General features: G+C 43.3%; 1 protein-coding gene across 1 annotated transcript in view; it reads right to left on the minus strand.

Moving 5' to 3' along the window:
* Positions 1-26,379, minus strand: part of LOC135258439 (interferon-induced very large GTPase 1-like) — a 465,270-nt gene that overhangs the window by 391,625 nt on the left and 47,266 nt on the right. The window contains exons 7-12 of the mRNA XM_064341833.1: positions 13,994-14,111; positions 13,391-13,608; positions 12,208-12,325; positions 11,837-12,054; positions 10,767-10,884; positions 10,396-10,613 (exon numbers count right to left, since the gene is read on the minus strand). Coding sequence (XP_064197903.1) covers positions 10,396-10,613; positions 10,767-10,884; positions 11,837-12,054; positions 12,208-12,325; positions 13,391-13,608; positions 13,994-14,111 — 1,008 coding nt within the window. The remainder of the gene's footprint in view (positions 1-10,395; positions 10,614-10,766; positions 10,885-11,836; positions 12,055-12,207; positions 12,326-13,390; positions 13,609-13,993; positions 14,112-26,379) is intronic.

Raw genomic sequence — 26,379 nt, forward strand, 5'->3', positions numbered from 1 at the left:
ATTTTACTAACAAGTCTCTCATGTGGTACCTTATCAAATGCCTTTTGGAAATCTAAGTAGATAATATCATACGCCTTGCTATAATCAAAACACTTGGTAGCTTCTTCAAAGAATACCAGAAGGTTTGCCAGACTTGACCTTCCCTTACGAAAACCATGCTGGCTATCCCTTAGGATGTTGCTATTTTCAAGAAATACTTCCATCTTGTCTCTAATAATAGATTCCAGTATTTTACATATTATGCAAGTTAAACTTGCAGGCCTGCAGTTTCCTGGATCAGTATGGTCCCCTTTTTATATATTGGTATTATATTACCATGCTTGCAGTCCTCACATATTTCTCCAGTTTCTAAAGACTGTCTAAAAATACCTGCCAATGGTTTAAAAATGTTCTCAGCTATCTCTTTGAGTACTCTTGGGTATATGCCATCTGGACCTGCTGCCTTGTTTGTCTTTAGTTTAAGTAATTCATGCAGTACTTCTTTATCCTCTATTTCAAAATCTGATAAGGCTTTCTGAGTACTGAATATGCCTTCCAGTCTATTAGTAACCTCTTCTGTAGTAAAACTCTCAACAAAATAACTATTTAAGGCATCAGTACTATCTTTATTTTTAGAAAGCAATGCACTTTCTTCGTTTTTGATGCGCCTGATAACCTCCTTTTCCTACTACAGTATTGAAAGAAACGTTCGGGATTACTTTTAGCATCTACGGCAATTTGCCTTTCAGAGACCCTCTTGGCTTCCCATAGTTCTTTTTTAACTTTAGCACGCGCATTACAATATTCAGCCCTATTACTCTCAGTGCTGTCATTTTTATATACCTTATACAATTTTTTTTTCTCTAACTCTCCCGTATGGCTTTGTTCATCCACTGGGGGGAGCGCCTCTTCAACATAATTTTCCTTACCTTTGGAATAAATTTACTTTGTGCCTCAAGAATAGCCCTCTTGAACCTACCCCACTTTTCATTCACAGCCTTGCAGTTAAGAAGTTTCACTCAGTCAATACTACTTTCATTTTCTCGCATCTTGTTTAAATTGGCTCGTCTTAAATTTAAAAGCTCTGGCCATAGAGGAGGCCTTGTTAATTTGCCATAATACATCAAATCTAACTTCAGAATGATCGCTAGTCCCAAATGGCTCAATTACCTCTATGCTACAAATTCTGTCCGGATCATTACATAGCATCAGATCCAGAATTGATTTCCCTCTTGTGAGCTGATTGACATACTGTGCCAAAAAAAGGTCATTTATAACATCTGAAAATTCTTCCTCACATTTTCCTTGTCCTGTCATCATTACCCAATTAATAGCAGGGTAATTGAAGTCACCCATAATAATAGTCTCACAATCCTGACAAGCTTGTTTTATTTTTCCAAAGAGCGTTGAGTTCACACTACTGTCTGAGGCTGGTGGCCGGTAACACACTCCTACCATAAGGGCCTTTTCATGTTCCCCTATGAGCTTTATCCTCACTAGGCATAAGCTGGTCAATTTCTGGAATTTTCTGCACATTAAAATTTTCTTTTACATAGAGAGCTACACCCCCACCTCTCTTACTGGATCTATCCTTCCTAATGAGTTTGTACTGTTAGATTTTGGTGTTTTTCAGTAATGTGTCTTATTTAATGTTTCAAAGTTGTAGTCTGTTTAAGTCCCCACACTCATCCTGTTTCCGTCCGTTGAGTACCCCTTTTCAAATGCAAGCTTTCCCCCAAGACTTAGGTGCTGAGAGCCATTGGAAAAGCAACCCTGGGTGAATAGAAATTATAATATGTCAAGAGTCACAGATGGCCAGGGACAGGAACCAGGGAAGGAGTGAATTATCACATTGATGTGACCTTTCCTCCTGGCCATACACCATTTGTTTAGAGATTGTACTTAACCTTGTGCCATCTCGCAGTGATAGCTGTGTTAGACTGGAGATGCTCGTAAGACCACGCAGACCTATAACCACACATTAAAGAGCTAAACTGTCTTTCACCATCGAATTCGATTAAGACTCTTTCTTTCCTGAACGCAACTGGAAGCAACAAGCAGCGAACAGAATTTTGATTAAAGAAGAAAAACAGAAGCATTCTTCAGTACCCTTCTATATTATATTCATCCCCATCTGCATCTCCGAGCCATGTGTCTGTAATTCCATTGTCATAACCCCTCAAGTAGCAGCCTCAAGTTCCAAAAATGTATTTTTTATACTTCTAGCATTAAGCAAAGACATTTCAGATTGTTACTTCTACACATCCTCTCCCGTTCCCTCACCCCCCTGCTGTCCCAAGCCACCCTTACTACAACTTTGCTTTAACAAGACTTCATTAGTGTTCACACTATTATAGGAAGCCCTGACAGCTTCCATCCCGGCAGTCTGCTCTTCCTTAACCTTTTCACGTTCTGACTTCCCTGCTCCCCAAGTTTCTAGTTTAAATAATCCTGTGCTAACTTAAGCATACGCTGGCCCAGTGCAGCAATTCTCCTCCGGTTCAGGTGCAGCCGGTCGTGCTTGTACCGGTCACCCCTGTCACAGAAAGAGTCCCAGTGCCCCATAAACCTGTACCCCTCTTTCCTACTCCAGATCTGTAGCCACATGTTAAACCTCCAAATAAAATGTTGCTTTCCTCTACTTGCACGTACCGGTAGTATTCCAGAAAAAACCTCAAACCTGACTTTACCTATGTCATGGGTTCCTACGTGAACCATGACCACTGGATCCCTCCCTGCTCTGGCCAGGAGCTTGTCCACACGCTCCAGGAGATCTCCTACCTGGGTACCAGGCAGGCAACATATCAAACTTGGCTAGCTTTTTACTAAATAGTAATGACTGGAGGAACCCTTGTACTAAGAAATATTTTGTTTATCTCAGAACAGACTACAACAAAAATCTACCTGGAACCAGATTATAATATTATAAGAAACTACAGCTAATGTTAGCATGTAACAATAAGGGCAAACTATCGAACTACAATTATATTTTGCTCCTGGGGTGTTCAAAAACTACACAAAAAAACCTGCGTTCATCTAGAAGGAGGCCAAATTATCTAACCTAGTTTGCTAGTCGAGTGCTTAATGGAGGAGAAACAGTGGGAAAGCCGCCCTGTCCCCAAACGGCAACAAAGATTTTCACCTTAGGAGCAAAACCGTCTTACCTTACTTGTAACATGGGGGTTTTGTTTAAACAATAAGCCCAAAATAATATCAAAAACACACTTGAAAGCACAATACAATCCTGTAACAAACTTTTTCAAACACTTCTCACTCTTTCCACAACAAACAGGAAGTGCGTATCAGACACAAGCAATCGAGCAGGAGAGCAGCAAACTCGAACATCCAGAAGTTCACCACCATGTGGGCTATTGGGGAAATATTACATATGTGGGTACCCTCCGTAATTATGAACTTTGCTGCCAAGTTTGAAGTCTCTGGCATGTACCATCTCACAGGAAATTGTGCAAAATTGAGGTGAACAAAAAAATAAATAAAAATAAGCTCACAGGAAAACCCCTCAGACATGAACCACTATAAATCTGAACAAACACAATAGGGTTTCAGCACTTCATTCTTGGACCCCTAAATATGAATTCCCAAATGTGTATGTATATATTGGTCACTCACTTGTTTGTATGCATGTTGAGCTGGTCTTGCTGCAGATGCCGTTTGGAAGGACTGCAGTGAGGTTGAAAGTATATTCCATCCCAGGTCTCAGATCAGTAAGGACAGCTGTGGTGGTGTTGGGTGCACATTTCTGTAATCTGAGCTTTTGTCCCTCACAGATGTAGGTGATGTGGATCTCATGAGAAACTCCCTCCATGCTGACCGGTCTTTCCCAGCACAGAGTCACTGATCTGGTCTTCACATCACTGGCTTCCACCCTCCCAGGGGCACATGGCTCTATTTCAGAGAACAGAGAGGGAAGTTTCAGTCAGACCTGTAATCTCGTTTAGCCTGCAAACATTACAGGCATTTACATTACATTACAGGCATTTGGCAGACGCTCTTATCCAGAGCGACGTACAACAAAGTGTATAACCATAACCAGGAACAAGTATGACGAAACCCCTAGAGAGAAGTACCGGTCCAAGTACAGGGAACAACCGCATAGTTCAACTTGGACCCTGATGGTTAAACTGATTAACACTAACAACGAGAACGGCAACAACGCAATCTATGGAAAAATAAAAATAAATAAAAATACAAGTAGTCGTTAAGACAGTTGATGCGCCTAAGTCACCTATGAAACAGCTGCCTAGTTACAACCCTAAGTTTAGTCATTTACAGGGGGGAAGGGAGGGATGGGGAGAGGTGCAGCCTGAAGAGATGGGTCCTCAGTCGTCATTTGAAATGGGTCACAGTCTCAGCTGTTCTGACCTCCACAGGGAGGTCATTCCACCATCGTGGGGCCAGAACAGACAGGAGACGTGTTCTGGAAGTGCAGGTGTGAAGAGGGGGAGGTGCTAGGCGTCCTGAGGTAGCAGAACGGAGGGATCTGGCTGGCATGTAGGGTTTGAATATCTTGTGAAGGTATGCTGGGGCTGATCCCTTGACTGCCTGGTATGCTAGGACCAATGTTTTGAATTTGATGCGAGCTATAACAGGCAGCCAGTGGAGGGTAGTGAGCAGGGGAGTTACGTGGGAGTGTCTGGGGAGGTTGAAGACCAGACGAGCCGCAGCATTCTGAATGAGCTGCAGGGGTCTGGTGGCAGATGCCGGTAGTCCAGCCAGAAGAGAGTTGCAGTAGTCCAGGCGGGATAGAACCATTGCTTGGACCAGGAGCTGGGTTGAGTAGGTGGTGAGAAAGGGGCGGATTCTGCGGATGTTGTATAGGAAAAATCTGCATGCCCGAGTTACTGCTGCAATGTTGTTGGAGAGGGACAGCCTGTTGTCCATCATCACTCTGAGATTCTTGGCGCAGGGTGATGATGTCACTATGGTGTCCCCTAAGGAAATGGAAAAGTCGAGGAGGGGAGAGGATAGAGCAGGAATAAAGATTAGCTCCGTCTTTCCCGGGTTGAGCTTCAGGTGGTGATTGTCCATCCAGCTCTGTATGTCCCTCAGGCAAGCGGAGATGCGGGCAGGGACCTGTGTGTCCGATGGGGAGAAGGAGAGAAAGAGTTGCGTGTCGTCGGCATAGGAATGATAGGACAAGCCATGGGCAGATATTACAGGGCCAAGGGATCTGGTGTACATGGAGATGAGAAGGGGACCAAGGACTGAGCCCTGGGGAACTCCGGTGGTGAGGGGACGGGGTGGTGATACCTTACCCGCCCAGGCAACCTGGAAGGAGCGGTCAGAGAGGTAGGACTCAATCCAGTCAAGGACTGTGCCGCGAATCCCTGTTGCTGCCAGGGAGGACAGGAGGGTAGAGTGGTCCACAGTGTCAAATGCAGCGGAGAGGTCTAGAAGAATCAGGACAGAGGAGAGGGAGGCTGCTCGTGCGGCATGGAGTGACTCACTGACCGAGAGGAGTGCAGTCTCAGTCGAGTGGCCAGGCCTGAAGCCAGACTGGTGGGGATCAAGCAGGTTGTTCTCAGAGAAGAAAGCAGAGAGCTGGTTAGATGCAGCACGTTCAAGTGTTTTGGATAGGAAAGGGAGGAGAGATACCGGGCGGTAGTTCTGAATGACTGAAGGATCTAGTGTGGGTTTCTTCAGCAGCGGGGTGATGTGGGCCTTCTTGAAGGATGAGGGGAAACATCCAGAAGATAGGGATGAGTTCACGAGGGAGGCGACAAAAGGGAGGATGTCTGGTGTGATTGCTTGAAGGAGAGATGAGGGGATAGGGTCGAGGGCGCAGGTGGTAGGGCGGTGGGTGAGCAGAAGCTGGGAGACTTCAGTGTCTGAGAGGAGAGAAAATGTGGAGAAACAGGGGGCGGAGGACGTATGTTGCAAGAAAAGTCCCGGATATTTACAGTTGTACACCTGAAAAACACTACAGATCCTGGCATACCGAATCCTTGCTATCCCTTGACTTCAGACTTTATTGTCCACAAGTGGAAATTTTCTTTGTACAGTAAAATTTGAGGGATGGTAATTACCTGTGTGGCAACTGCCCAATGTCATAACACCTTTAAAACTTTTGATTTTTGTCACCCCAGGTCTGGTAAACGGATCCCCATAAAAGGCGTCATTATGTGCCATACTAAAAATATAATTTACACTATCCGGTGGCCTTGTGACCTCTACTATGTGGGTAAATCCATGAGATGTTTGAAGCAACGGATAAGCGAACATACAAGTAGCATCAGGCGCAATGATCCTGATTACCCAGTAGCCGTTCATTTTAACAAATTTTTCCCATAATGTTGCCTCCCTGCGCTTTTTTTGGCATTGAGAAAATTAACATTCCTGCCAGAGGTGGCGACACTAACAGAATTCTCCTCCAGAGAGAACTTTATTGGATCCACACTTTAGACTGTTTTTTTATATATCTATTTTTTTTAAATTTATTTGGTGTCATCACTCCAGAACAAAGACAAAGTGTATATACAAAAAAACAAAAACAGAAATTACGTTCCCCAGTTCCTCCCAGTACCCCCCCACCCTACCCGCCGCTACATAGTGTTAGTCAAGACAAAACAGACAGACAGACATGCAGACAGACAGACACTGTAGGTTTATAATTAATCTAAACAGGTACTGATGTACAACATGAATATGCAATAATAATAATAATAATAATAATAATAATAATAATAATAATAATAATAATAATAATAAATAAATAAATAAATACAACAACAACAACAACAAAAATTAAATTTAAAAAATAAATTGAGGTCTTAGTTCATTGGCAGATTCAGAGTTTTCAGGAAGGGGGCCCAGATGTCATGAAATTTAGATGTTTGATTTTTGTTAGATGCGGTGATTTGTTCCATTGAGAGATGTTCTGTTAACAAATTGAGCCATTGTGATGTTATTTTGTGCCTGTATTTCCAGTTGAGCAATATAGTCTTTTCTGCAATGGTCAAGGTGATAAGTATGGCATTGTGGTATTTGTGTAGGTGACTGATGGGTGTGAGGTCTCCTAAGAGGCAGAGGGAAGGGGAAAGTGGAATGCTGTGACCCAAGACTTAGGATACGGTAGTTATTATGTTATTCCAGAAATTTTGGGTTGGTGTGCAAAGCCATACTGAGTGAAAGTAGTTGTCTGTGGTGTTGAGAGTGCATTGGGGACATATGTCGGTGTCTGTGAAACCCATTAAGTGCATCCTGTGTTGAGTTATCCATGTTCTGTGTATGGTCTTATATTGAATTATCTGTAATCTGGGGTTGCTGGTCATCGAGAAGATGTTATTGCAAATTTGTTTCCAGAGGGTTGCATCAATATTAATCAATAAATCTTTTTCCCATTCTGGGGTGGGGACGGATGTGGTGGAGTCTTTGGATGATAAGATAAGTCTGTATAATTTTGACAGTGGTTTCTTGGCTGTTGATATTGTAAATAGGTCTGTTACTAATGGTGGTGGTTGAAAGTTATTATGTGTGTATGTATGTATGTATTCTTGAGTTGTGGATATTGTAAGTTTTCTTGAGTGAAGTCAAACTTCTGGATTAATTCATGGAGCGTTAATAAGGTATTGTTTTCAAACAGGTGTTCTAAGTGAGTGATTCCTTTGATTTTTCATGAATTAAAAGAGAGGGTGCGCTTGTTGATTACAAAGTCTGGGTTGTTCCAAATTGGGGTGAATTTACATGGTAAGGGTGTGTGATTGGTGATCTTGTTGGTTTTCCACCAAGCTTCCAGAGTTGTGGCAATGACTGTGTTCTTGTAGCAGTTATGTTTTTCTATTGTTGTAGAGAGAAATGGTAGATCTTTGATGGACAATTTGTTGCATTCTGATCATTCATTTTCTAACCATGGGTCTTGGTGAACATTTGATGATTTATTGTAATTGATTGGCTAGGTAATAATGGAGAAAATTTTGGGCATTCAAACCTCCAAGCTGCTTGCTTTTCTGTAGTGTTGTGAGTTTGATTCTAGGTTGTTTGTTTTTCCAGCAGAATTTTGTGTTTAGTGAGTCAAGTGTATTGAACTAATTGGGTGTTGGCTGGACAGGGGTCATTGAGAAGAGGTAATTGATTCTGGGTAAAATTGACATTTTGATTGTTGCAATGCGGCCTGCGAGGGAGAGTGGTAAATTATTCCAGCGGTTTAACTGATCTTCGGTGGATTTAAAGATGGGGGTAAAGTTGAGGTGGAACAACTCTGGAAGATTGGAGGAAATATCAATGCCCAGATATCTAATGTTACCAGTTGAGATGCTGAACGGTAGGTTTGGGGTTGCAGCCTTCTACTGGTGTTGATTTAGTGGGAGGATAGTGGTTTTGGACCAATTCATGGAATAGTCAGAGATAGAGGAGAATATTTCTATGAATTTAAACACTGCAGGTAATAATATTGATGGTTGTTGTATATATAATAATAAATCGTCAACATATAAACTGACTTTATGAGTTGTATTGTTGATTTCAGTGATTTGAGTGTCTTGGCAAATGGGGGCTGCTAGGGGTTCTATAAATAGTGCGAATAATAATGGAGAGACAAACTTTAGACTGTTATAATCAGGGTCTTAATGAGGAGTTTGATTTAAAAGTAAAGCTTTAATCTTGTACTTTAATCATGTGTATTTTGTTCTCCTCTATTTTCTTAAGCCACATGTGCACCTGTATTTATGACGGCTAGTCCTGATACACATTACAGGCACACGCTGGCCTCCCTTCAGTTTGTTATATACTCCTTTGGAGACTGATGTTATATTTGAAGTTTTTTGTACCCTTTGTGATTTCATTATATGTATATTTGAACCTTTGTATATAATCATCTATATTGTCACTTATATGACTGTCTACCTTCCAAATTGTCTATATTAACTCTGTATATATATATACACTCCTTCAATTGGTCTGATGGTTACGTACTTGCTGTTAACAGTTACTCATTGTTACACGTCACTAATGGTTTACAGGTGTCTGTGTGCATATAAAACACTTGTATCCATGTATGCTCTGAAGGTCATTTTGACCGTAAGCTCAGCTAATTAAACTAGATTTGCAATATACTCAGTGTGCCAAATTCTTCCTTTATTAATCTTTGTACAGTATTTAAAATATCACATTTTACTTCCATGCAAACTCCCAGAAAAGCATGCAGTATGTACTCTTGTTTAAATGGTGCTGATTCTGGGTCCAGACTGGATCTGTTGTCTGTGGTCTCCTTCTGATACTCAGAATCTGCACGAGTGATGCTAAGAGACCACAGTCACACTCCCTGGTATAAGAGGTCCCCAACCCTTATCATGCAACCCAAGTAAAAATTTTGATTGAAACATAAATTATTTGTATATCATTTTAAAACCAGTTCCTTTGTACCTGGAGCAGGTGTGCCAGGTGTGATGTGCTCAGCAGGCGTTGTGTCTGTCTGCTGATTTTCAGTCTCCAACAGACTTGTCTGTGATTCATCCATTTCTTTCTGCTCATTCAAAGTTTCCTGCAAATCAGACTTTAATTTACCATCCTTTTCAAACACATTTTACCAACAATTTGAGGGAAATCTCATTTCATTGAGGAGTGAGATTACATGCTGATATTTTTAAAAATTGTTCAGAACATGAAATACAGAAAAAATGTGCACAAAAATCTTGTCAGCAGAATAAACAGCTCTGCTAGCTAACCATTTCATCTTAAATAAGGAATGGAGAAGTGACTGCATGCATAAGCTATTCAAATGGTTGAAAATTAATGCAGTATAGAAAACTAGCCGTATCTGTCCTCACATGAAAATGACCTAGCAAATGTCCTTAATGGCATTTAAGGTTGCTTTGGTAAGTATAATGAGCTGAAAGTGGTGGCCAAAAAGTTAACTAGGCAAGTTTGGTAGCTAGCCAGTTGGCTAATCATTAGTTTTGCATATAGATAGAGATTCATATGATAGTATATGTTTGTTGGGACAAGTGCTGCAACTCAGAGAGTGCTGATGAGCACAGAAGACCTGCCTGTCCATAAACACCAGACTCCCCAAATTTATAGAGCTTGTGAGCTATTGAGCCCGCTCATGAACTCTATAACTTGAGAAGTGTAATCTCAGACATATGTGTAGTGAACTGAACAGTCCATCTCCCCATTGAAAGCACAAAATTTATTCAAGGGCAAAATAGGCTGCCTACAAAAAGCAAAAAAAAAAAAAAAAAATTCAGACACTGTGTCCCTCCAGGACTGGAGTTAAATCTGCAGACGCTGCGGCCCTCCAGGACTGGAGTTAAATCTGCAGACGCTGTGGCCCTCCAGAACTGGAGTTAAACCTGCAGACACTGCGGCCCTGCAAGATTGGAGTTAAACCTGCAGGCACTGCGGCCCTGCAAGGCAGGAGTATGGTCCCTGCTCTGGGGATTGTGTATGAACTCTTACCTCCATCTCCTCATGTGCAGTACACACAGTGTCTTTGGTGTCTTTTCTCAAAGTCCCATCCATGGTGGCAGTATCTGCTAGACCACTCTTTGCGTCTGACTTATCTGGGTCTGCAGAGGAGGGCTGGGACTGGGCCAGGCATGAGGATGGGTTCTCTGGTGCTGGTTCTGGGCCCAGACTGGATCTGTTGTCTGTGGTCTCCTCCTGATACTCAGAATCTGCAGCAGAGATGTTCAGAGACAGACCAAAGTCACACTCCCTTGTATAAGAGGAGCAAGGAAGGGTCCCCAACCCTTATCATGCACCCAAAGTCAAAATTTGATCAAAACTGAGATTATTTGTATACGATTTTTACAAAAGTTCCTTTGTACCTGGAGCAGGTGTGCCAGGTGTGATGTGCTCAGCAGGTGTTGTGTCTGTCTGCTGATTTTCAGACTCCAACAGACTTGCCTGTGATTCATCCATTTCTTTCTGCTCATTCAAAGTTTTCTGCAAATCAGACTTTAATTTACCATCCTTTTCATCCACCTTTTACCAACAATTTGGGAAATCTCATTTCATTGAGGAGTGAGATTACATGCTGATATTTTTAAAAATTGCTCAGAACATGAAATATAGAAAAAATGTGCACAGAAATCTTGTCAGCAGATTAAACAGCTCTGCTAGCTAACCATTTCATCTGAAATAAGCAATGGAGAAGTGACTGCATGCATAAGCTATTCAAATGGTTGAAAATTAATGCAGTATAGAAAACTAGCCGTATCTGTCCTCACATGAAAATGACCTAGCAAATGTCCTTAATGGCATTTAAGGTTGCTTTGGTGTGTATAATGAGCTGAAAGTGGTAGCCAAAAAGTTAACTAGGCAAGTTTGGTAGCTAGCCAGTTGGCTAATCATTAGTTTTGCCTATAGATAGAGATTCATATGATAGTATATGTTTGTTGGGACAAGTGCTGCAACTCAGAGAGTGCTGATGAGCACAGAAGACCTGCCTGTCCATAAACACCAGACTCCCCAAATTTATAGAGCTTGTGAGCTATTGAGCCCGCTCATGAACTCTATAACTTGAGAAGTGTAATCTCAGACATATGTGTAGTGAACTGAACAGTCCATCTCCCCATTGAAAGCACAAAATTTATTCAAGGGCAAAATAGGCTGCCTACAAAAAGCAAAAAAAAAAAAAAAAAATTCAGACACTGTGTCCCTCCAGGACTGGAGTTAAATCTGCAGACGCTGCGGCCCTCCAGGACTGGAGTTAAATCTGCAGACGCTGTGGCCCTCCAGAACTGGAGTTAAACCTGCAGACACTGCTGCCCTGCAAAATTGGAGTTAAACCTGCAGGCACTGCGGCCCTGCAAGATTGGAGTTAAACCTGCAGGCACTGCGGCCATCCAAGGCAGGAGTAGGGTCCCTGCTCTGGGAATTGTGTATGAACTCTTACCTCCATCTCCTCATGTGCAGTACACACAGTGTCTTTGCTGTCTTTTCTCAAAGTCCCATCCATGGTGGCAGTATCTGCTAGACCACTCTTTGCGTCTGACTTATCTGGGTCTGCAGAGGAGGGCTGGGACTGGGCCAGGCATGAGGATGGGTTCTCTGGTGCTGGTTCTGGGCCCAGACTGGATCTGTTGTCTGTGGTCTCCTCCTGATACTCAGAATCTGCAGCAGAGATGTTCAGAGACAGACCAAAGTCACACTCCCTTGTATAAGAGGAGCAAGGAAGGGTCCCCAACCCTTATCATGCACCCAAAGTCAAAATTTGATCAAAACTGAGATTATTTGTATACGATTTTTACAAAAGTTCCTTTGTACCTGGAGCAGGTGTGCCAGGTGTGATGTGCTCAGCAGGTGTTGTGTCTGTCTGCTGATTTTCAGACTCCAACAGACTTGTCTGTGATTCATCCATTTCTTTCTGCTCATTCAAAGTTTTCTGCAAATCAGACTTTAATTTACCATCCTTTTCATCCACCTTTTACCAACAATTTGGGAAATCTCATTTCATTGAGGAGTGAGATTACATGCTGATATTTTTAAAAATTGCTCAGAACATGAAATATAGAAAAAATGTGCACAGAAATCTTGTCAGCAGATTAAACAGCTCTGCTAGCTAACCATTTCATCTTAAATAAGCAATGGAGAAGTGACTACATGCATAAGCTATTCAAATGGTTGAAAATTAATGCAGTATAGAAAACTAGCCGTATCTGTCCTCACATGAAAATGACCTAGCAAATGTCCTTAATGGCATTTAAGGTTGCTTTGGTGTGTATAATGAGCTGAAAGTGGTAGCCAAAAAGTTAACTAGGCAAGTTTGGTAGCTAGCCAGTTGGCTAATCATTAGTTTTGCCTATAGATAGAGATTCATATGATAGTATATGTTTGTTGGGACAAGTGCTGCAACTCAGAGAGTGCTGATGAGCACAGAAGACCTGCCTGTCCATAAACACCAGACTCCCCAAATTTATAGAGCTTGTGAGCTATTGAGCCCGCTCATGAACTCTATAACTTGAGAAGTGTAATCTCAGACTTATGTGTAGTGAACTGAACAGTCCATCTCCCCATTGAATGCACAAAATTTATTCAAGGGCAAAATAGGCTGCCTACAAAAAGCAAAAAAAAAAAAAAAAAAAATTCAGACACTGTGTCCCTCCAGGACTGGAGTTAAATCTGCAGACGCTGCGGCCCTCCAGGACTGGAGTTAAATCTGCAGACGCTGTGGCCCTCCAGAACTGGCGTTAAACCTGCAGACACTCCTGGTCTCCAGGACAGGAGTTAAACCTGCAGATGCTGTGGCCCTCCAGGACTGGAGTTAAACCTGCAGGCACCGTGGCCATCCAGGACTGGGGTTAAACCCGCAGATGCTGCCCCCCTCCAGGACTGGAGATAAACCTGGAAACACTTCTGGTCTCCAGGAGTGGAGTTAAACCTGCAGACACTGAGACCCTCCATCACTGGAGTTTGGACCCTGCTCTGGGGTTTGTGTATGAACTCTTACCTCCTTCTGCTTATGTGCAGTACACACAGTGTCCTTGGTGTCTTTACTCAAAGTCCCATCCATGTCATCAGCATCTGCTAAACCACTCTTTGCGTCTGACTTAGCTGGGTCTGCAGAGGAGGGCTGGGACTGGGCCAGGCATGAGGATGGGTTCTCTGGTTCTGGTTCTGGGCCCAGACTTGATCGGTTGTCTGTGGTCTCCTCCTGATACTCAGAATCTGCATCAGAGATGTTTAGAGACAGACCATAGTCACTCTCCCTGGTATATAAGGTCCAAGGAAAGGTACTCAACCCTTAATTTTACATTACATTACAGGCATTAAGCAGACGCTCTTATCCAGAGCGACTTACAAAACTTTTACATAGCATTTCTTTTATTTTTTATACATTGTATCCATTCATACAGCTGGACATATACTGTAGCAATTCAGGTTAAGTACCTTGCTCAAGGGTACATTGACAGTATTCTACCCAGGAATCGAATCTATGACCTTTTGGTCACAAGCCCAGTTCCTTACCCACTGTGCTACACTGCACCTCAAGTCAAATTAAGATCAAAGGTTAGATTATTTGTATATGATTTTAAAACCAGGTCCTTTGTACCTCTGGCAGGTGTGTCCGGTATGATGTGCTCAGGAGCTGTTGTGTCTTTCTGCTGGTTTTCAGACTCCAACTGACTTGCCTGTGATTCTTCCTTTTCTTTCTGCTCTATCAAAGTTTCCTGTAAATCAGACTTTCATTTACCTCCCTTTTCATCCCCCCTTTATCCACAATTTATGAAATCTCATTTCATTTAGAAGTGAGATAACATGCTGATATTTTAACAAAAAACTTAAGCACACGAAACACTGAAAAATGCACACAAAAATCTTGTCAGCAGATTGAACAGCTCTGCTAGCTAACCATTTCATCTGAAATAAGCAATAGGGAAATGCTGCAACTCAGAGTCTGCTGGTAAGCATAGTAGACCTGACTGTCTAAAGACAGCTGACTCCCCGCATTCATAGCCCTTTTGAGCTATTGAGCTAATTTGTCTGCTCATAAACTCTTTAACCTGAGAAGTGTTATCTCAGACTTATGTGTAGTGAACTGAACAGACTCTCCCCATTGTAAGCACAGAATGTATTCATGCGATTCCACTGAATTTATCCACCCCTGACATGTTCATGTCCTTGAGATTAAACTACAGAATTGCTATGAATGCCATGAAAAAATGACCTAGAGTAATTCAAAGCCATGTTCAAATGGTGTGAATGACGCTGTACAGAAATAAAGACTGATTGACTAGCCAGGGTGTACCTCTGCCTCATCTTCAGGAGATCCAGTGTCAGAGTGGCCAAGGCTCTGGGAGTGGGTGTGGTCATCAGAGTCGGTGTGGTCACAACAGTGGGTGTGGTTATCAGAGTGGGTGTGGTCACAACAGTGGGTGTGGTTATCAGAGTGGGTATGTTTATCATTGTGGGTGTGGTCACTACAGTGGGTGTGGTCATCAGAGTGGGTGTGGTCATTATAGTGGATGTGGTTATCAGAGTGCGCTTGGCTCTCACTGATTGGGTGCTCAGGCCCTTCCTGTTGGTTAGAGTCTAATACAGTGGGACAAAAGAGCAAACAGAATGGCAGCTGTCACAATATAGGCAGATCCCTCTACACATGATAAAGCACTGGCTCTAAATATCTTTCCATTTACCTGAATGGCTGTAGAAATAAACAATTGAGAGTCATTGTCAGCCTGCAGCTTAATAAGGGCCCACAGACAATACACTCTTATGAATTTTATTGTGGGTTCAGAAAGTTGGGAACCATGGTTTCACAATGCAGGGGAACCCTTACTTCTGTTGGAGGTTTTGGGGGTGGCATTATTCAGCACTCCTTCTTCCATCTCAGTGGAGACGGTGGCAGTGCATTCAGTTCCCGGCTGCAGGTCCAATAGCACAACCCTGTGGATGGAGGCAGAACTGCACCAGGGTGCTGCTCCAGAAATGCTGACCGTGAAGTCCACTGTCAGCTTCCCTTGTACAGAACACTCTATGTGAAAGAAGTATTTGCACTAGCATTAGCATACATTGCAGAGAGCAAAAGTCTCATTATGTGCATTACTCTGGTGTGCAGGTGTATCTATGCCACTGATTCCAGTGCTTTTCACATCCTGTCACAGGCCCTGTCATAAAAGACCTCATAAAATTACACTGTAGACTCAGGAGTCTTACAGGCCATAAATAACTAAATATAAAAATGGCCCTGAAAATGAATGCTGTCCCACTTTCAATTCAAATTTAACCATTTAGATAAAATGTGTACATGAAGCATTAAGATGATCAACAAAATCTCTCAACAAACCTGCAAAAACCAAACCAAGGGAAATTTACTCATTTTCTTACAGAATACAGGATTCTTCCACACAAGATAAAACACTGTCTGGAAATATATACTTCCAAATATCTGCACGGTTGTAGCAGTAAACATTTGACAGTAATATTTAAATCAAGGCCGATCGAGAGTATTGCAGGGATTCCTGCAGCCATATACAGTCCCAGTGGAAAAAACAGCCATTACAAAACAACACACCCCTAACCGTGGGCAACCACCATGGTCAAAAAGCTAACACCTCGTTTTAAAAGAACAGCATACAGTGCCATGAAAAAGTATTTTCCCCCTTCCAGATTTACTCTACTATTGTAAGGATATATATTGCATATTTGCCACTGTGGAGGGGTGGTGTGGTTAGGGCACCATCTGCGGGCGGAGAGGGAGTGGTTCTGCTGGCGTTACAACCCAGCTGTGGGTGATGACAATTAATTGTTAATAGTGTATATGCTCTGCCTGCAGAGAGACCGGGGCGCTGGAATGAGAGACGCATGCGGGAGCGGCGCGTGTGTGAATTCCCCTTCCTTATTGTGTGTTTTGTTTGGTTTGTGTATGTGCGGACTGGAAGCGCAATAAAACCCGTATGCGTCTGAGAACGGAGAATTGTGTGGTTTGTGGGGAGAAGGACTGCGAACTTGTTACAGTCACATTGAATGGTTTCAGATCTTCAGACAAAATGTAACAAACTGAAACAGAGTAAATGCAAACCACAGTAAAAAAAAAAAATTATTATTACTATTATAATTATTATTTAATGAAAATAGTTATCAAACACCCACTTCACCCATGCGAAAAAGTCATTTCCCTCTTAGTTACTCAATAAACCAATTAACCAAATTTACTTGATATTAGCTTCAGCAGACTGAACACAGCCAGGCTGATTTGCAGCCCTGTAGAATCAACCTGTTTTACTCAGGTTCCATTTGTCTAATATTACATTTTGTCTAAAGGTCGGAAAATATTCTGAGTGACAAATATGTAATAATAGAGGAAATCAGGAATGGTAAAATACTTTTTCGTGCTGCTGTAACATTTGTTGTTGAAAATGGTCCAACCTCTCACCCCAAAAAAACCCTAAATCATCTTACACTGCTTTGACTAATTTAGCAAGCTGGACTAATTCAAGCTAGCTAAGTGATGACCTGAAAATGAAGCTAGGGGACCTGGTCGCTAACTAGCTCGCTGGGCTTACCTGTGACAGGTGTCCTTGCAGAGCACAGTCTGTAGCCGCATTCACTGCAGAACTTGTCATTCTGCCCACATTCCCTGCAGCACTGGGGGCAATCCATCCTCCTCCCTCTGAGCAAACATCACACAATTAAAGCAAGAAGAACCAAGGCACCATATACCAAATTTCTAAGCATTAGGGGTTGGAGATGAAGGACAGCCAATAATGTGGGGGGACATAGCTCAGGAGGTAAGAGCGGTTGTCTGGACAGACGGTCGGACGGTGGCCGGTTCGATCCCCCACCCTGGGCGTGTCGAAGTGTCCCTGAGCAAGACACCTAACCCCTAATTGCTCCCAACGAGCTGATTGGTACCTTGCATGGCAGCCTTTCACCGTGTGTGTGTGAGTGTGTGTGTGAATGGGTGAATGAGAGGCATCAGTTGTAAAGCGCTTTGGATAAAAGCGCTATATAAATGCAGTCCATTTACCAATTTTTCTTTTTATAATATAAATCAATGGAGCTTACAGATGAATCCCCGGTTGACTCCAATAGTCTATTTATCAGCTCAGTTTAATAATCTCGCATTTTTGTGAATAAATGATGGTCATTTTAGTCAGATGTGTTCACTCAAGTAACTTTGTTAGATCAATTATACTTCTCATTGTCATCCTGACCTTTGTTACACGAGGCAAAGCAATCTTATTAAAAATAAATAAAAATATGTATTTGAAAAAAATCAAAAAGGATTAAATTCCGTTACATTACAATACATGTATTTAGCAGATGCTCTGATGACTTACGATGTAGGACACTATATTATACAGTCGTGACAACATTTCAAGAGAAAGGAGAATACATGTGACACCACTAAACCCCTAATGCATGTAGAAAGCCCTATTTCTGCACGGTCCTGTGCTATAAGCCTGGTATTAGTTTGATCTTTCTCGATATTAACCCATGTTACGAGTAGTTTGTTTTTAACTTCACTTACCGGAAAAATCCGTTCTAAAATCCAACAACGTTTTTCCGTAAAAGAAGAAAGCAGAGCGTGAACTTGAAATCGTACTGTAATCTTTTTCACCAGACTGATGCTCCAGACCTGGCGCGCTTGAAACTGAAACAACTATTGACTGCCAGGCAATTTTGTAAACAAGCAAATCGAAAGTATTTATTTTAGTTTCGTATGGGAGGTGTGTTCACTGTATTTACTTCGTTAGATTAATTATTTTTCTAATTATCAACTTGACCTTGATGTATAAGGCAAAGCTGTCCTAACAAAATATTCTTGTTAATAATTATCTCTTGGTAGCCTAGCTGTGGAACAAGAAAACTATAAAAATAAAATCCCTCGTAAGGAAAACAAAGCCTGAGGTAAAGCTACGAGGCGCATTAAAAAATGATTTTTAAGTTATTAAGAGTTGAATTAAGTTAAATATATATATATATATATATATATATATATATATATATATATATATATATATATATATATATATTTTTTAAACCAGTACAACCAGATGCCAGTAAATTATATCAGATGTTTTCTTTTAACAAAACCGCCAGGGGTCTGTTGAGCCTGAATGAACTGATTTAAACAGGGTTTTAAATGGAGGGTGTGAAGGCATGAGGGCGGCAGTGTTGTATAATGGGTAAGGAACTGGCCTTGTAACCCAAAGATGACAGGTTCCATTCCTGGGTAGGAAGCTGCCGTTGTACCCTTGAGTAAGGTGCTTGACCTGCATTGCTTCAGTATATATCCAGCTGTATAAATGGTTGCAATATAAATACTATGGGAAAAGTTGTGTAAGTAACTTATTGGATGGCGCTTTATCCCACAGCAAAACAATGATCCCAAAAATACTGCTAAAGCAACAAGGGAGTTTTTCAAAGCCAGAAACTGGAAAATTCTTGATTGGCCGAGTAATTCACTCAATCTGAATCGATTTGAAGATGAGTTTCATATGCTGGAGAGGAAACTTAAGGCAACTAGTCCCTGAAACAAGCAGGAGATGAAGATGGCTGCAGTCCAGGCCTGGCACTACCCAAGAAGATACTCAAAATGTTATAGGTTGGGGGTGGAAGGGGGTAATAATGCCATTTTAGTAGGTGGGTCTTCAGTATGCATTTTAGATTATTTGGTTTATTATTTAGATTAATTCATGTTTAATGCTTTGAATGTGATTCAGGGCTGTAGCGGATATATTTTTCTAAAAGGATGTTCAAAGATTCTGTGCGAAGGAATGGTCAAAGGACCCCCCAGTATGTTCACTAATCTCATGAAACACTGTAAGACTATAAAACGTGCAAAACGGTTTAGCACACGCAAAACCAGTAACACAACCAATGACTGGACATGGTATTTGTTTTGCACCTGTCATGGTCGTGCTATTAGCTTTGCGTGCGCTAAATGGTTTTGCACGTGGTAAAGGTTTTAGTAAATCAGGCACTTAATGTCTTTTGTCCTCAGAGGTTGGACGCGCTTCTTTCATTTGTACATTTAACTGAAAATCTTTGTTAATGTGTTCAACGCTGCGTTAATTCATGGCCAGTCCTTTACACGTGGTACCAGATGTCCCAAAACGAAGGCTACATGCTTTAAGTTGTATTTAATGGGCTACCACCACCAACACTGGTTTTAAGGACACAATTTGCGAGCCGCAGCATAACAGACATGATGTACAAGCCTGAGTCACAATCTGCAAGAGCACATTGTGATTTCTAAAATACCACACAATTTGCATGTTAGCATCGTTCGCTAGCATGTTACCATAATAGTTGATAAACTCACTAGCCGACTAACCGGACAACTAACATTCCAGAGCGTAGCGACACATTAACGGCTTCAACTGTCAATCAGGGTGAGACTTGACCATGTCTCCTTTGACTGAAGACGTGTTTCTTTATCCTTAGCCTTTGATAATGAACAGTGCTCACCAGTGCTGATCTGTAATATAGATGCGTGTGCTTTTGCTTTGTAAGTCTTCAGACACAGTGAACCCTATGTGGAAGTGATGAAGTGCAAAATTATAGAAGAAATCTATCTGAAATAATCAGAAGTAATGTTGATTAATAACTAGTTTACCATTTCACTATGCTGTGACCCTGAGACATCCCTGCCTGCCCTCCCCTCTGTGTGATACCATTTGTTCACTTTACTGTATGAAAGGGAGTTGTGCTCTTTTCTCCAGGGAGGGCTTTATCTGTAAGGTACAGTTTTGAGTGTTCCTCCCACTGCTGAAGACTGGTGAAGCCACAAATGCCACAAGTTATAATTTGCAAACAGCAACTGGAAGACCAGGCCATAGGCCTATCAGGTGGAACTGAATGTGAAAGAGGCAGTGATTAGGTACATGTATAAGAATAAATGTGGGAATGTGGTTCGATAGATTCCAGATTTCAAGGAAGCCCTAAATGCTGAGTAAGGTAACAAGTCTCGAGATTGAGTTTCTGAGATTCCTAGTCTTAAAAGGAACCTCTGAGTACCAAGCCAGATAAGAAGTTTCAGGATATGAGCTTCTAATAACGGATTTCAAGTCTGAAAGGGACCTCTGAGTACTAAGCCAGACATAGAAATATAAAAATAAAATCCCTCGCAAGGAAAACAAAGCCTGAGGGGGGATAGCTAAACCAAGTCAGAGAGCAGACCTTGCCCTGTTGCAAAAACGGTTTGCGGATGTGTTTTCTCCCCTACCAGGACGCACGAACCTCATACACCACCATATCGATACCCCCCCGGGAGTAACGGTACGTTCCCGTCCCTATAGACTGCCGGAGCACAAAAAGAAATTGGTGCAGGCAGAAAAAAGGCCATGCTGGAGTTGGGTGTAATAGAGGAGTCCCACAGTGCCTGGAATAGCCCCATCGTGCTGGTAAGTAAGCCGGATGGCTCTATTCGGTTCTGTGTGGACTATAGGAAAGTGAATGCTGTGTCACAGTTTGATGCCTATCCTATGCCTAGGGTCGACGAACTCCTGGATCGGCTGGGCACGGCTAGTTTTTTTTCGACACTGGATCTGACTAAGGGCTATTGGCAGATTCCCTTGTCTGCAAAGTCCAAAGAGAAATCGGCTTTCTCCGCTCCGGACGGTTTGTACCAATTCCGAACACTTCCGTTTGGGTTGTTCGGGGCCCCAGCCACTTTCCAGCGCCTGATGGATCGGCTGCTGCGTCTGCATGCTGCGGATGCGGCTGCCTATCTGGATGACGTTATCATCCACAGTAGCAGCTGGGCACAGCATACGCGGATGTGGGGGCGGTGCTCGAGTCCTTGAGGCAGGCGGGGCTCACGGCTAACCCAAAGAAGTGTGCGATTGGCCGAGCGGAGGTACGGTATTTGGGGTACCACTTGAAGTGGACAGGTGCGACCTCTGGTGGATAAAACTGTGGCGATTACGACCTGTCCACGACCCAAGACGAAAAAAGAGGTGAGGAGGTTCTTGGGGTTGGCCGGCTACTATAGGCGGTTTATTCCGGCGTTTTCACAGCTGACCAGCCCCTTGACTGATTTAACTCGCAAAGGTGCCTCAGATCCGGTCCGAGCCATGCCAGCGAGCGTTTGAGAGGGTAAAGGAAGCCCTCTGCGGGGAGCCGCTCTTGTTCACCCCTAATTTTCCTCTTCCTTTTATCCTGCAGCCCGATGCATCAGACAGAGGGCTGGGGGCTGTTTTGACCCAGCAGGTGGAGGGAGTCGACCGCCCGGTGCTGTACCTCAGCCGCAAACTATCCCAGCGGGAGGCGAGGTACAGCACGGTAGAAAAGGAGTGCCTCGCCATCCGGTGGGCGGTCGGGTCCCTGCGCTACTACCTGCTGGGTCGCCCATTCACCCTCTGTTCGGACCACGCTCCCCTCCAATGGCTCCACCGCATGAAGGATACCAACCCGCGAATCACCCGTTGGTATCTGGCTCTACAGCCCTTTAATTTCAAGGTGGTTCATAGGCTGGGGGCGCAGATGGTGGTGGGGGACTTCCTCTCTCGCCCCGAAGGGGGTGGGGGGGGGTCGGTCATCGGCCGGATGGCTCCCCGGCCTAAGTCGGGCGGTGGGGGTATGTGGTAGGGTGGGCATGGTTTTGCGTTGGCTGCAGAGAGAAACTAAAAGCGAAACTAAAAGCTAAACCAAAGAAGCTAAACCAAAGCTACGAGGCGCAGTTATACTGCTCAACACCACAGTGTATACACCAGATTTATGCCTGTCTTACCGATAACTAAAATAAATAAAAACAAAATTTCTCTGACAGTTTGGCGTAATCGGTTTAGTTTTTTTGGTCTCTGGCACAAATTTTCCGTTACATATGCTGAGGTCTGTACTTGTGGGAGTAGCTAAAGGGAGGGGACACAACCAGGGTGGAGGCTTCAAATAGATCACGTGATTTCTCAGAAAGTCTTGGTCCTAGTTTCAGTGGATGTGGGAGGCAGAAGTGGGGGGGGGGAGGTTGGGCTTCAAATAGATCACGTGATTTCTCAGAAAGTCTCGTTGCTAGTTTCAGTGGCTGTGGGAGGCACCAGTGCTTCACCTTTATCTGTGCAAAGAGCAGGATGTGTGCAAGTTTCATGCTGCAGCGATTGTCTCTCTACAAAGAGCAGTTAAGCAGGATGGTTTTCTTGCCCATGGCACAAGCTGGCCCCTCTAAGGAGATAATGTCCATGTGCTTCTTACTGAACCAAAGTGCTCAATCAAAGACACAAGGGCTAAAAGTGAAGTAGGGGAGGGTGGGGAACTAACAGTTTTTGTATTTGACTCAATTCTTATATTAATAATTTTTTGTTACTACAAACAACCTACACCCCTTGGCTATGATTACACACCTCAATGAAATCTCTGGGACATACGATTCATTAGCAATCTGACTGAAAGTACGGAGAGTGAGATGTTACATTTAACCCTGAGGTTGGTGTTAAGTGGTCCCATTGGGTTTCATTGAGCTACGGTGAACATTCTTCATAAGGAGGAGGACAGAGATTTACAGTGTTCAATGTAATTTTAAAAATGATTTTTAAGTTATTAAGAGTTGAATTGAGTAAAAAAAAAATGTATTTTTTTTTTTTTTTTTTCAGTACAACCAGATGCCAGTAAATTATATCAGATGTTTTCTTTTATCAAAACCGCCAGGGGTCTGTTGAGCCTGAATGAACTGATTTAAACAGGGTTTTACATGGAGGGTGTGAAGGCATGTGGGCGGCAGTGTTGTATAATGGGTAAGGAACTGGCTTTGTAACCTAAAGATCACAGGTTCCATTCCCTGGTAGGAACCTGCCGTTGTACCCTTGAGTAAGGTGCTTAACCTGCATTGCTTCAGTATATATCCAGCTGTATAAATGGTTGCAATATAAATGCTATGGGAAAAGTTGTGTAAGTAACTTATTGGATGGCACTTTATCCCACAGCAAAACAATGATCCCAAAAATACTGCTAAAGCAACAAGGGAGTTTTTCAAAGCCAAAAACTGGAAAATTCTTGATTGGCCGAGTAATTCACTCAATCTGAATCGAATTGAACATGAGTTTCATATGCTGAAGAGGAAACTTAAGGCAACTAGTCCCTGAAACAAGCAGGAGATGAAGATGGCTGCAGTCCAGGCCTGGCACTACCCAAGAAGATACTCAAAATGTTATAGGTTGGGGATGGAAGGGGGTAATAATGCCATCTTAGGAGGTGGGTCTTCAGTCTGCATTTTAGATTATTTGGTTTATTATTTAGATTAATTCATGTTTAATGCTTTGAATGTGATTCAGGGCTGTAGCGGATATATTTTTCTAAAAGGATGTTCAAAGATTCTGTGCGAAGGAATGGTCAAAGGACCCCCCAGTATGTTCACTAATCTCATAAAACACTGTAAGACTATAAAACGTGAAAAACGTTTTAGCACACGCAAAACCAGTAACACAACCAATGACTGGACATGGTATTTGTTTTGCACCTGTCATGGTCGTGCTATTAGCTTTGCGTGCGCTAAATGGTTTTGCACGTGGTAAAGGTTTTAGTAAATCAGGCACTTAATGTCTTTTGTCCTCAGAGGTTGGACGCGCTTCTTTCATTTGTACATTTAACTGAAAATCTTTGTTAATGTGTTCAACGCTGCGTTAATTCATGGCCAGTCCTTTACACGTGGTACCAGATGTCCCAAAACGAAGGCTACATGCTTTAAGTTGTATTTAATGGGCTACCACCACCAACACTGGTTTTAAGGACACAATTTGCGAGCCGCAGCATAACAGACATGATGTACAAGCCTGAGTCACAATCTGCAAGAGCACATTGTGATTTCTAAAATACCACACAATTTGCATGTTAGCATCGTTCGCTAGTATGTTACCATAATAGTTGATAAACTCACTAGCCGACTAACCGGACAACTAACATTCCAGAGCGTAGCGACACATTAACGGCTTCAACTGTCAATCAGGGTGAGACTTGACCATGTCTCCTTTGACTGAAGACGTGTTTCTTTATCCTTAGCCTTTGATAATGAACAGTGCTCACCAGTGCTGATCTGTAATATAGATGCGTGTGCTTTTGCTTTGTAAGTCTTCAGACACAGTGAACCCTATGTGGAAGTGATGAAGTGCAAAATTATAGAAGAAATCTTTCTGAAATAATCAGAGGTAATGTTGATTAATAACTAGTTTACCATTTCACTATGCTGTGACCCTGAGACATCCCTGCCTGCCCTCCCCTCTGTGTGATACCATTTGTTCACTTTACTGTATGAAAGGGAGTTGTGCTCTTTTCTCCAGGGAGGGCTTTACATCTGTAAGGTACAATTTTGAGTGTTCCTCCCACTGCTGAAGACTGGTGAAGCCACAAATGCCACAAGTTATAATTTGCAAACAGCAACTGGAAGACCAGGCCATAGGCCTATCAGGTGGAACTGAATGTGAAAGAGGCAGTGATTAGGTACATGTATAAGAATAAATGTGGGAATGTGGTTCGATAGATTCCAGATTTCAAGGAAGCCCTAAATGCTGAGTAAGGTAACAAGTCTCGAGATTGAGTTTCTGAGATTCCTAGTCTTAAAAGGAACCTCTGAGTACCAAGCCAGATAAGAAGTTTCAGGATATGAGCTTCTAATAACGGATTTCAAGTCTGAAAGGGACCTCTGAGTACTAAGCCAGACATAGAAATATAAAAATAAAATCCCTCGCAAGGAAAACAAAGCCTGAGGGGGGATAGCTAAACCAAGTCAGAGAGCAGACCTTGCCCTGTTGCAAAAACGGTTTGCGGATGTGTTTTCTCCCCTACCAGGACGCACGAACCTCATACACCACCATATCGATACCCCCCCGGGAGTAACAGTACGTTCCCGTCCCTATAGACTGCCGGAGCACAAAAAGAAATTGGTGCAGGCAGAAAAAAAGGCCATGCTGGAGTTGGGTGTAATAGAGGAGTCCCACAGTGCCTGGAATAGCCCCATCGTGCTGGTAAGTAAGCCGGATGGCTCTATTCGGTTCTGTGTGGACTATAGGAAAGTGAATGCTGTGTCACAGTTTGATGCCTATCCTATGCCTAGGGTCGACGAACTCCTGGATCGGCTGGGCACGGCTAGTTTTTTTTCGACACTGGATCTGACTAAGGGCTATTGGCAGATTCCCTTGTCTGCAAAGTCCAAAGAGAAATCGGCTTTCTCCGCTCCGGACGGTTTGTACCAATTCCGAACACTTCCGTTTGGGTTGTTCGGGGCCCCAGCCACTTTCCAGCGCCTGATGGATCGGCTGCTGCGTCTGCATGCTGCGGATGCGGCTGCCTATCTGGATGACGTTATCATCCACAGTAGCAGCTGGGCACAGCATATGCGGATGTGGGGGCGGTGCTCGAGTCCTTGAGGCAGGCGGGGCTCACGGCTAACCCAAAGAAGTGTGCGATTGGCCGAGCGGAGGTACGGTATTTGGGGTACCGCTTGAAGTGGACAGGTGCGACCTCTGGTGGATAAAACTGTGGCGATTACGACCTGTCCACGACCCAAGACGAAAAAAGAGGTGAGGAGGTTCTTGGGGTTGGCCGGCTACTATAGGCGGTTTATTCCGGCGTTTTCACAGCTGACCAGCCCCTTGACTGATTTAACTCGCAAAGGTGCCTCAGATCCGGTCCGAGCCATGCCAGCGAGCGTTTGAGAGGGTAAAGGAAGCCCTCTGCGGGGAGCCGCTCTTGTTCACCCCTAATTTTCCTCTTCCTTTTATCCTGCAGCCCGATGCATCGGACAGAGGGCTGGGGGCTGTTTTGACCCAGCAGGTGGAGGGAGTCGACCGCCCGGTGCTGTACCTCAGCCGCAAACTATCCCAGCGGGAGGCGAGGTACAGCACGGTAGAAAAGGAGTGCCTCGCCATCCGGTGGGTGGTCGGGTCCCTGCGCTACTACCTGCTGGGTCGCCCATTCACCCTCTGTTCGGACCACACTCCCCTCCAATGGCTCCACCGCATGAAGGATACCAACCCGCGAATCACCCGGTGGTATCGGCTCTAC

Source organism: Anguilla rostrata, chromosome 7 (genome assembly GCF_018555375.3).
Source record: "Anguilla rostrata isolate EN2019 chromosome 7, ASM1855537v3, whole genome shotgun sequence".
Classification (NCBI taxonomy): Eukaryota; Metazoa; Chordata; class Actinopteri; order Anguilliformes; family Anguillidae; genus Anguilla; species Anguilla rostrata.